Raw genomic sequence first — 13,254 nt, 5'->3', positions numbered from 1 at the left:
TTTAACAGCTAACCTGCTAGCTAACTGCAGCTGGAGACAGCAGTCCTTGTTCTGCTCTGCAGCCTCAGTGAGTTTGTTGTAGCTCCATATGAACCAGTTCACCACCTGAGCAGAACAAGAACCACCGTCACCAGCTGCAGTCCAAGAGGGTGGAGTTAAGAGACTGCCCACGGACCAGAGACCTGCTGCAGGCAGGACAACCCGAGGCAGGGGTAGACAGGGCTAGCTAGTCGGCAGCGACTGAACTTTCAAATTAAAACACTTACATATAGCACCTCATAAATAAATAACAGCACTTTACAAATGATTACTCCGTATGAAGTAAGCAAAAAGCAAGATTGGTTGTATCACAGTGTGTAAACAGAAGACAGTGTTGTGGGTGAAGAGCAGCGGCAGGCAGACAAACATCCAAAAGAATCACAAGTTCTGGTCACGGCTTTCAGAATAAAATCAGAACGAAAACAGAATGCAGATGATGAACAAGATCATGGATTGTGATTCTACCCAAAACGATTGTCATATGATCTTTTTATCAGATTGCCATCCCTATCTGTGACTGTGGGCCACAGCGTTAAATATGTGAACAGTAACCAGTTGCATTTTATCAATCAGTTTCTTTTATTAGCTTTTGATTATGTTCTGGCCCGCTGTCTTGTGGATTAAAAAAAAACAACTTACTTGTTTAAAAGAAACCCTGCTATAGACGATGTTGTGTAATTCCCAATTGAAGCACTAGAGATTTTTGGATTAACTGTGTTTTTAAACCTTAGTATCACCACCCTTGAAGATGAGGAGTTACTCCTGTTCCTTTTTATGTTCCTGCTGGTCTACCACCACCCCTGTATTTCTAACTGAGGATTCTACAGAGCCTTCACAGGGTGGAAGCATGAGAGGATCATTACTGGATGTTTGTATATGGACAAGTGAAGTTGTTTTCTTTTCTTTTCTCTTTCTTTTCATGAACAGAAAATTCAAATAGATGAGACCAACAGCTCCTTCAGCAGAAGTAACTTGGGAGGCTTTAAAAGCCTATTTCAGAGTTCACATAATTCAATACTCTTCATTTAAGAAGAAGGAAAACTATGTTAAACTGCAGGAGCTTGAAACACAGCTAAAACATACAGAGTCAAGCTTTAAAAAAAAAGAAAAAAAATATGTCTCCCAAAAAGGGAGAGGTAGACTACTAGCAAAATACAATAAACACAAAGACGTAAAGCACTATTCCTATAGGGAAGATTTATCTCCTATAAGGAGATAAATGGAGCTTTATGTACAACTTCACACCTCTGAGTGAGAGGTGGACAAAAAAGACATTACTTTCTTTCTGTCAAATCTCAATTGTCCACAGTTGTCAGAGGACCCGCTCAAACATCTTGACTCACCCATTACTATTGTGACTATCCTTATCAAACAAATACCTTCAAATAAGCACCAGGGCTAGATTGCTCCACAGCCAAGTTTTACAAGGCTTACTCTGAGGAACTAGTACCATTACTCCCAGAGACTTGTAATGAAGCCCTGGAGAAGGGAAACCTTCCTCCTTCTTGATCTGAGGCCATTAATACCTTATTCCTCCTGCGACAGGAAGATTTTATCTATAATTGTAGCTAACCGTCTAACTACTCAGGATAACACCTCTCCTATGCCTGCCATCTCTTTGCACGCCAAACAGGCATTCAACATGGTGGAGTGGCAACATATGACCTCAACACTGGAATGTTTTGATTTAGCAAAAAGTTCATTGATTGGATTAGTTTAATATACACTCATCTCAAGGCCTCTGTGCTTACCAATGGCATCATCTCTTCTTCATTTCAACTGGAAAGAAGCACCAGGCAGGGGAATGAGACATAGGGGCATAATTAGTGTATGAATTCTTCCGTTTCGGCCAAAAACGTATTTTATGAGATCACAGCGACCTTGACCTTTGACCGCCAAAATCTAATCTTTTGAGTCCTGGTTTGAGTCTCCCTGAAGGTGTTTATAAGACCAATATGTTTTGTGAGGTCACAATGACCTTGATCTTTGACCTTTGAGCACCAAAATCTAATAATTTCATCCTAAAGTCCAAGTGAACATTGAAACCTAATTTGAAGACATTTCATCGAAGCATTACTGAGATATTGTGTTCACGAGAACGTGACCACAGACAGCCAGGACCGATACTGATATGCAAGTGTTCCTTCTGAGGAATCTTAAACTGTTCAACCTTCTGTGAGGGAATTTTCTCTTGTCCACCTAATGATTGACTGACTCACAGTGAAAGGTCAGTGTGAAGCCCTAGATCTCTGTGCCACAGCTACTGCATTAAATCTTACAGGCATTGAGACGCTCAGGCGGCTCCTCCAGACACAGCTGTTGGTTTGCTGATACTGTTGGTGCCACGATTGATAACAGCAGACCTTGGATGGTCAGTAACAAGTGGCTGGGTGTTCTAAGAATCAGCACTTGTGCGTATATAGTCTTGTTTCCTTGTTTATGGTCAATGAACCAATAGTGTATTCACACATCCCTCTTCTCCCTCTTCTTCTAGATATTTGACCAATTATGGAGTGTAAGCTCTCTATAGTAATCTCTCTGCGTATAAGACTATTCCCAGGGGTTTCTGCTTGAGATTTGAGTTGACATGCATCATGCACAGAAGCCTGTATTGATGAATCCTCCTTTCTCCTCAATCAAGCTTCAAGCATAAGACATCCTGGACTCCAGCGCTCTTTCCTCACCACCGATGATAAGAATTTTCCCTAACAGCTTCATTAATGGCTCCCTGCACAGCCTGCTTATGCTGTTGTTACCTCAAGCTTACAGTGGTTTTCTGGCCTGTATGATTCCAAATATACAGAGCTAAGAAAACTTTACTTCATCGTCATTACTACATCGTTTTATGTGGACAGCTTTAAGGTCACAAAGTCTAAAGACAGTGTTATTTCACGTGTATTTGTTCATAAATCCTTAAGAAAACATATTCCCCATGCACATCTCCATCTCCTCCCATTCCACTTGTTTTCCCATGTTTCTCACCAGTAGCTGTTCTTGGTCTTCTTAGGCATGCGTGTTAGTGGTGGCTCCAGGCAGCCCAGGTGGTAGTACAGTTTGCAGGTGTCACACAACACCAGCAGATGTTGGTCCTGGTTCTTCTTACAGATGCCACAGCTGCAGGAACAAATCAGGTGAAATCATGTGTGAGAACATGCTGTTTTTTGACATTATTAACATTATTTTGGAACTCTAGCAGGAAGGACAAAATGAAAAAAAAATGTTTGTTTCAGTGCTGCATCATCATTACTTTATCATTTGATCCTCATCTCTCTATACACTGTATGTTCACCTGTAGAGGATTGCTGGCAGGCTGGATGACTTGCCTGGGGTTCCTCCCTCCTTCTTGCTAGGCTTCCTCTCTTTTGGGGCTTTCAGAACAGCTGGAGTATTTAGTTTCTACCAAAAAAAAAAAAAAATAGGAGAAATGTTTCATCAATATTTTCATGTAACAGACATAAACAGCAGCTTGTCTTTCAGTGGCACTGGTAGTGTGGAGAGCATGGCCAGTGGGTTATTCCAAAGTTACTAAAAGTTAAACGTTTTCATATGAATATTTTTAGTTTATAGAATGGATTTCTAATGACAACTGTACATAGTACGGCCTGTAGAGTAACAACAACACTGTTTCTGGAATGACAAGTTGCTGTTGACTTTTTTTAAGCGTCATTTCTCAGTGCTCTGGGTAGGTTAAAACAAAATCCCATTCATCCCCACCGTTATAGCCTGATTGTTTGTTCACTTTGATGAGAGGAGAAACAGAAAATGCAGATACTTCCACACAGAACACAGGGGTCACTGAATGGGTTGATGAATATGAAATGATGTGAGAATCACATGCTGGTCACAGTCACCTGATCTAAACCCAACTGAAAACTTATGGGAGAGGTTGGACCAATATGTTAGACGGTGCTCTCCACCACCATCATCTAAACACCAAATGAGGGAATATCTTTATGAAGAATGGATTACCCTCCAACACCCTATTAAGACACTTTATATTGGTTTTTCCTAAATGCTTTTCCTTTTAATTAGTAAATTTAATTGCAAATGGATAAAATTGCAAATTTTCCCATCAACCTACGCTCAATAACCCATAATGACTTGCTGTGTCTCTCCAAACTAGGGTCAGGTGCTTCCTGTTAGCTTTAACTTTCCTTTAGGTGTGACTTCATTGTTTTTCTTAAAGAGCACCTATTATGGCCATTTTTAGTGTTCATCCTCTCATTCTTGGTGACTACTAAAACAGTTTTATATGCTTTAATGTTCTGAAAAGACATTTTTCTTTTCTGTACATTTTATACTGTACTTGCTTCATCCTCTGTCTGAAACACTGTTAGAGCTCAGGGCTCTTTAAGGCCCCCCTCCTCCCTCTGAAGGCAACTACCATGGCAATGACACATTCCGCATGTCTTGTGTAAACAAACGGTTATGGCGGCTTCTGTTCTGCCTTATCGCTTTGAGCAAGAGTCCGATCCTGAACCAGAAGGTGACAGACCCAATCCACCTTCACAAGCCGGACTGGAGCAGAAAAACAAGCGTACCCTCTGTCCTGCAGCAGGAAGGAGGGAGAAATATGAAGAGCGCCGCGAATCAAGATGCTGGACAGTCTGCTGGACTTCAGATGACAGTATTCATAACTTTGAATACTTTTGTGAGAAACCCTTTTGATTTTTTATGTGTGGACACTTCCGGACTAAAGTAATATAAAGAATGGAGGAACAGACAGACGGTCAACAGGTAGAGTCTCCACGGCTTCACATCCTGCTCGTTTACATCCCGGTAAATCTGAATTAATTAAACATTTGTGCGCATAGTTAATGAAAAATTAACTCAGCGGTTAAATTATAGATAATTAATCCAAGCTAACAAGATATAACATACAAATCAATACTATCAATACCAACAAACGTTTAAGCATTTATCTTTGCTGCTGCTTCTTACTAACGTGATCAGGTCGTGGTAACATGATTAACATCACAGAGCCACAATAACAATGCAGACTGACAGAATGTGAGTCCCCTGTTCGGCCACATTAAGTGTGAATTACAGAAATAACCGTTGTGAAAATGAAATGTCTGACGTGTTTTCTGAAGCAGTCCTCCTAGTTCAGTTTGCACTATAATGTTTGGAGCAGTGGAGAACCGTGGAAAAATGAAGTCGATTTCTCCAGGCAATTCAAAACATGTGTCTTTTCGCCATGGCTAGAAAAATTTAAGAAAAGGTCTTTATTATAAGTAGTTATGTGCTGCGCCTTGTGTGGGGACGGGCCAAGCTTGCAGGTGGGCAGCACCAAGAGAAGTATTGATGTCAATAGGACCAGGAAGTAATGTCTGGAGCCCCAACGAGACGTTTCATACAAAGGAGAAAATTGTGTTTTTACCCTGACAGAGTTACTCTCTTTGATGTAAACTTTGATCCTTATGACTCTGTAGACCATGTACATGCACAAAAACCAATATAACACACTAGAGATCGACCGATATGGTTTTTTCAGGGCCGATACCGATACCGATTATTAGTAGTCAAGGAGGCCGATAACCGATATTTGGAGCCGATATTTATTTGCAATAAAAGGGAAAATATTGGCGTGAAAATTTTGAATAATGGAAAAATTCCACTTAACTTTGTTCAAATGCCTTTAATCATATGTTTATTTAACAGCTTTTCAGATTTGCAACATGTTAAAGTTTTTTTTTTCTTAGACAATAGATATCTTTGTTTTAAAATTCTAACAAAAAATGCAGGGAACTCCCAGGCTCAGCAGCATGTCTTATAAAGTTAAATGAAAACTTAAACAAATAAATAGCTCACTAAAGTTTTCTACAGTAAATAAAGTTTTCCAAAATTTCAATATAACTGAAATGTTAATCTTTCACTTATCTTTGTTTTAAGTTCAAACAAAAACAAAAAGTGCAAGGAGTTCCCAGGGTCAGCAGTATCTCTTATAAAGTTAACTGAAAATTTAAATAAATAAATAAATAGTTCCCTGAAGTTTGCAGTTTGAAGAATGCAGTTCATGTAGGCTTTATGATGCAGTTACATTATGTCTTAAGTCTTGAACAGCAATATCCTGCTCCTCTCTACAAGAAACTATCAAAGACAGCTTCAGGACACACTTCATCTAACAATATGTCATTTTCTGCTGCTTGGGATCTCTCAATCAACACAGAAAAAGGTAAAGTACTTGGTAGTTAAACAGCCATTATTGCCCTACAGTTTTCTCTCAGACAGACGGTACTTGCTGTCAGTTTCTGCAGCTTCTCATGTGGCTTACACAAACACACACACACACACACACACACACACACACACACACACACACACACACACACACACACACACACACACACACACACACACACACACACACACACACACACACACACACACACACACACACACACACACACACACACACACACACACACACACACACACACACACACACACACACACACACACACACACACACACACACACACACACACACACACACACACACACACACACACACACACACACACACACACACACACACACACACACACACACACACACACACACACACACACACACACACACACACACACACACACACACACACACACACACACACACACACACACACACACACACACACACACACACACACACACACACACACACACACACACACACACACACACACACACACACACACACACACACACACACACACACACACACACACACACACACACACACACACACACACACACACACACACACACACACACACACACACACACACACACACACACACACACACACACACACACACACACACACACACACACACACACACACACACACACACACACACACACACACACACACACACACACACACACACACACACACACACACACACACACACACACACACACACACACACACACACACACACACACACACACACACACACACACACACACACACACACACACACACACACACACACACACACACACACACACACACACACACACACACACACACACACACACACACACACACACACACACACACACACACACACACACACACACACACACACACACACACACACACACACACACACACACACACACACACACACACACACACACACACACACACACACACACACACACACACACACACACACACACACACACACACACACACACACACACACACACACACACACACACACACACACACACACACACACACACACACACACACACACACACACACACACACACACACACACACACACACACACACACACACACACACACACACACACACACACACACACACACACACACACACACACACACACACACACACACACACACACACACACACACACACACACACACACACACACACACACACACACACACACACACACACACACACACACACACACACACACACACACACACACACACACACACACACACACACACACACACACACACACACACACACACACACACACACACACACACACACACACACACACACACACACACACACACACACACACACACACACACACACACACACACACACACACACACACACACACACACACACACACACACACACACACACACACACACACACACACACACACACACACACACACACACACACACACACACACACACACACACACACACACACACACACACACACACACACACACACACACACACACACACGTTGTGAAAATGAAATGTCTGACGTGTTTTCTGAAGCAGTCCTCCTAGTTCAGTTTGCACTATAATGTTTGGAGCAGTGGAAAACCGTGGAAAAATGAAGTCGATTTCTCCAGGCAATTCAAAACATGTGTCTTTTCGCCATGGCTAGAAAAATTTAAGAAAAGGTCTTCATTATAAGTAGTTATGTGCTGCGCCTTGTGTGGGGACGGGCCAAGCTTGCAGGTGGGCAGCACCAAGAGAAGTATTGATGTCAATAGGACCAGGAAGTAATGTCTGGAGCCCCAACGAGACGTTTCATACAAAGGAGAAAATTGTGTTTTTACCCTGACAGAGTTACTCTCTTTGATGTAAACTTTGATCCTTATGACTCTGTAGACCATGTACATGCACAAAAACCAATATAACACACTAGAGATCGACCGATATGGTTTTTTCAGGGCCGATACCGATACCGATTATTAGTAGTCAAGGAGGCCGATAACCGATATTTGGAGCCGATATTTATTTGCAATAAAAGGGAAAATATTGGCGTGAAAATTTTGAATAATGGAAAAATTCCACTTAACTTTGTTCAAATGCCTTTAATCATATGTTTATTTAACAGCTTTTCAGATTTGCAACATGTTAAAGTTTTTTTTTTCTTAGACAATAGATATCTTTGTTTTAAAATTCTAACAAAAAATGCAGGGAACTCCCAGGCTCAGCAGCATGTCTTATAAAGTTAAATGAAAACTTAAACAAATAAATAGCTCACTAAAGTTTTCTACAGTAAATAAAGTTTTCCAAAATTTCAATATAACTGAAATGTTAATCTTTCACTTATCTTTGTTTTAAGTTCAAACAAAAACAAAAAGTGCAAGGAGTTCCCAGGGTCAGCAGTATCTCTTATAAAGTTAACTGAAAATTTAAATAAATAAATAAATAGTTCCCTGAAGTTTGCAGTTTGAAGAATGCAGTTCATGTAGGCTTTATGATGCAGTTACATTATGTCTTAAGTCTTGAACAGCAATATCCTGCTCCTCTCTACAAGAAACTATCAAAGACAGCTTCAGGACACACTTCATCTAACAATATGTCATTTTCTGCTGCTTGGGATCTCTCAATCAACACAGAAAAAGGTAAAGTACTTGGTAGTTAAACAGCCATTATTGCCCTACAGTTTTCTCTCAGACAGACGGTACTTGCTGTCAGTTTCTGCAGCTTCTCATGTGGCTTACACAAACACACACACACACACACTATTCACTAGCCATCCCCTCAACGTGCTTCCCTGCAATCTCTCTCTCTCTCTGTGTCTCTCTTTCTCACACACACTTCTTACTTTTATAACTATTTCAGTATCAATGTTATCAGTAACCTTGTTTCAAGGGATTAAACACTAAATAGCCTAAAGCATCTTCACTTTAATAATCAGTGTTTATCGTAGGAACAGACAGCTGCCGCCAACGTATTGGGCCTCACAGTAACGTTAGTAGTCGTGAGTTGTAGAGTTTCTCATGTGACTTCCACACAAACACACACTATTCTCTACCATAACAGACATTCTCCCCATTGCTACAGTCTGCTGAGCATCTAGAGCCGCGGACCGATGGGTTAACGTTACGCTAAAAGCTAACCAGCCTTCACCTCGACGGGCTTCCCCGCAATAAAACCGGACATATCGATATTATCAGCAACCTTGTTTCAAGTGATTAACAGGCACGTCTGGAGGGACTGCGAGCAGCAGAGCTGCCGCTTATGTTTATATAACGTTAATGGGCTCACAGTAATCTTACTAGTAGTTGTGAGTTGTAGAGGACTGGGATTTTTATTACAATTTCGGGAAACTCTGCTGCCTTAACTTACCTTCAAAACAAGTATTTGCTCTCCGGACCTTCTCCACCGTGTGTGTAAGGACTGTTCATGCACCGCTTACACTGCTGATTGGCTGTTACCGTGGCTCTGCTTGTAACCAATCAGATGGTGCTGTGGGTGGGACAATGCTGGCGACAGAGTAGTGACAGCAGACAGAGAGGCGCGGCTGCATCATAGCCAAAATAACCCAGTTTTAAATTGATCTCTTATCGGCTGTCGAATTTTAAAAAAGGCCGATGCCGATATGCGTCAAAATGCTGAATATCGGCGGCGATAATCGGCCCGGCCGATAATCGGTCGATCCCTATAACACACCATAAGTAAGGGAAAACTCTGGAAGAGCATAAAAGGTCCCCTTTAAAAGACCTCTCTGTGTTTGGCTACCTTAGACATGGTTTTATGCATTTGGCCTGATCCATGTCTTGCCACAGTTTTATCACAGAGGTCTGCAGAGAGTTCCTTGGACTTCGTGGCTTAGTTTTTGTCCTGATATGCAGTGTGACACACAGGTGTGAGTAGACTGTGTAGACTGATGAAGTTAATTTCTTTGAATTTAAATTAAATCTACAACACAATAAAGCATGCAATAAGTGAAACAGTCTGAATGCTTTTTGAAGCCACTGTATGTCAATATAATATTTATTTATCTTAAGTTGACTTACAAGAACCTGTGCAGTTAACTGCACTAGTTGAACTAGTGGGAAAGTAATAAAATACTAAAGCGGGTTGGGTAACTTGCGTAATGTAAACATTTAAATTTGGAGTCACATATAATTAAAGCAGGATTCTGTGAACTGCATGGCCAAATGTTTGCCTCAAATATAACTGATTTGGATGGATAGCTTGGGAGAAACAATACAGAAACAGATACCATTGTTTTGAAAGTAAAAGGGAAGAATCAATAACTGCTCATCCAACCAGGTTTAGGAGTAGTTCATGTTGCTGTAAGAACAAACTTCATGCAGTCTTAATAAACTAATTACACCACAGTGTTGCAAAGGTCAGAGTTGAGGTTACTTAGTTGGGGTTGTCCGTATAAAGATGCAAGAAAGAGTCAAGTGACAATTATTGAATATCTGTTACCTGAGAGTTTGGACTGTCAAATAAATCATTAGCTAAAGTAGAGCTGCAAAGTTCCCTTACAGCAGAGTAGTGAGGAGAGTTGAGAAGGGAACCTGTTGTATGTGGCAGGTAAGAAGCAGCAGGAGATAGCCAGTTTATTCTCCCTGCATCTCCGGTGCATTGCTGCCACTCAGGTTAATTAGAAAACTTATCTCGTAAGGACCAAGTCTGTCACTAAATAGACAAAGTTTTCCCTAGGGAAGCTTTAATCTGAGCATGCTTACTCTGCCTGTAGCACAGGGGAAGCGTCCCTACAGGGTGGCCTGATAGATGGGGGGACAGGGCGACCAAAGCACAAGGGGCTGCTGAGGTTATCTCCCCCCCCACCTGGATCACAGTCTGCCTGCATCCAACTACGAGAAAAATTATCTCAGCTGCTGATATGGAGCAGTTTCAACATTGTTAACATGCTTTATCAGACAGATGAAGAAGTTTAAAGGTATATTTTATAAATAGTGGGTGGAAGCAGTCAGGTGCATAGACGAACTTTAAGCTTTCTGGTTTTTTACCACACTGCTGTGACCTCAGGGAAAAGGCATCGAAATGTAACAGTGCAGGAGCAAACTGGGCACTTTCTCTGGCTGAGAGCAATTTCATCATATTCAATATAGTAAAATCATGAATCACTAAGCTGTGGCACAAAATATCACTTGAAGACACTTGTGAACAAAGAAGAAGGCTCCTTCATAACTACTGGGTCCTAGAGGCTCTTCTATCTCAAGCTCTCAGATCTAACATCAAATTCTACGGTACAAAAATCTCTCCACTGCCTTGTGAGGACGCATGTGGCTAGCAGCAATAACGGCAGCCATTATTAAAAAGACAAAGTATGTACGCAAACAATCTATTATCTCAGACTTTTCTTAGTCTCAGGTGTGTTTTGACCTTGATTTGTCTCATTCTTGTTTTGTCTAGGATTTGCCTTCTACAGTCTTTGGTCTCAATTAGTTTGACTGTTTTTGTGCCCAGAGCAACTAGCTCCTCTGTTGACAGTCAATAAAAAAATGTGTTTTCAACTGAATGTCTCAATCATTATGTTTCAATGTAGACAGAAATGTAATATTTTATTCTTGCAATCATGTGACATTGTTTCAAGAGGAATTTCTAAAACTAAAAAAACAGTGGCATTTGCTCAGTGTCTACCTTTATCTGAGAAATGGTTTACTAACACTGAAGGAAGTCCTGTTGTTGTTGTTTTACTATAAAGAGCACATTTGCAACATTTGAAGTCTCCAACAAATATCAGCCTTTTCTTTGAAACAACTGACAGCTCAAAAATTTACAACTAAATAGAGAAAAAAACAGCCTGATAATCGACAGAATAACCATCAACCATTTTGATCAATGTTTTAGGCATTTTTCAAGGTGCAAAGCATGTGGTATTTTCAGATTTCAACATGTTAAAATGACTCTAAATTTCCTATCATTATAAATGGAATGCCTGTGTTTGAAGATGTCATCATGGGCTCTGGGACATTATGGAAGGCATTCTTCGCTGTTTTCTGATGTTCTTTTTGGATAAATTAAACTAGAACTCCCAGGCGACGGAATTCCTAAGTGTGGCAATTAACACGTGTCACCACAGGTGTCGCCAAAGATAATGAAACGGAGATCTCTCCAAGACTAGAGCAAATGCTGTACGTAGGAGGCAACCACACAAACAAATGTCCTGACTTAAGCCTCAGTCAGTGATGGTCTTGGCCTTTTGGCTCCTCAGTGCCCCCAGGGTGCCTTCAGTTCACCATCAGATGGCTGAACAGTATATCTGCTTAAAGGTCTATTTCATAATTATTCTTCTGTTGATCGATTCTAAAGCTTATTACTAAATTGCCTATTATAATATCTCTCCCCTGGTATCTGTTTGAGCCTCAAAGTGTTTTATAGAGGCTGCTGGACAATATCTTCTGACTCTTTTTTTGTTAAGTTGCCAGGAGAGCTTAACTTCTAGAGCATCAGGAACAAAAACACTGACTGTGTACTGGAAGAGGGATGAGCGTCTTAGTTGGGGACATCAATAATTTCTGCAAATGCACAGGCAGGATGACAACTAGAAGATGAAAATATGGCAGATAGATGGCACAAAAGCATGTGGTGCTGTGACTGATGTTGCCACTTAAAGCGTGCATGTTCATAATTAGGTGATTTATGGTGGTCATTGCAGATTCACTGCCAGTCTCCTTCTCATTCCTGTCCATTCTGCTGCCTCGCCACCATATTAACATCATTTGACCATTTATCTACATGGCTCATACTCTCAACAACTGTTCTTTTAATAAGGCTTTTTAGGGAATTAGCTGCTACATTTATACACGAAACCCTAAAGGAGTCACGACAGTCTTGAATAATTTCCCATAGAAGGTCAGAGTTTGTTGCATTCTCTACTGTCTGAGGTGAATACACAGGTGAATGTTTTATAAGTGACAAAAAAATGTTGACTAAGAATATTATGGACAGTCAAACACCTGTAAATATACGATATAATATA

General features: G+C 40.8%; 1 protein-coding gene across 3 annotated transcripts in view; it reads right to left on the bottom strand.

Moving 5' to 3' along the window:
• Window positions 1-13,254, bottom strand: part of phf14 (PHD finger protein 14) — a 143,526-nt gene that overhangs the window by 64,641 nt on the left and 65,631 nt on the right. For all 3 annotated transcript variants that reach the window (XM_056398743.1, XM_056398744.1, XM_056398745.1), the window contains exons 12-13: window positions 3,329-3,435; window positions 3,022-3,153 (exon numbers count right to left, since the gene is read on the bottom strand). In XM_056398743.1, the coding sequence (XP_056254718.1) occupies window positions 3,022-3,153; window positions 3,329-3,435 (239 nt within the window). The remainder of the gene's footprint in view (window positions 1-3,021; window positions 3,154-3,328; window positions 3,436-13,254) is intronic.

Source organism: Seriola aureovittata, chromosome 16 (genome assembly GCF_021018895.1).
Source record: "Seriola aureovittata isolate HTS-2021-v1 ecotype China chromosome 16, ASM2101889v1, whole genome shotgun sequence".
Taxonomy (NCBI): Eukaryota; Metazoa; Chordata; class Actinopteri; order Carangiformes; family Carangidae; genus Seriola; species Seriola aureovittata.
Note: the sequence above shows the minus strand (reverse complement) of the source record. Positions and strands in the feature narration are given on the sequence as shown.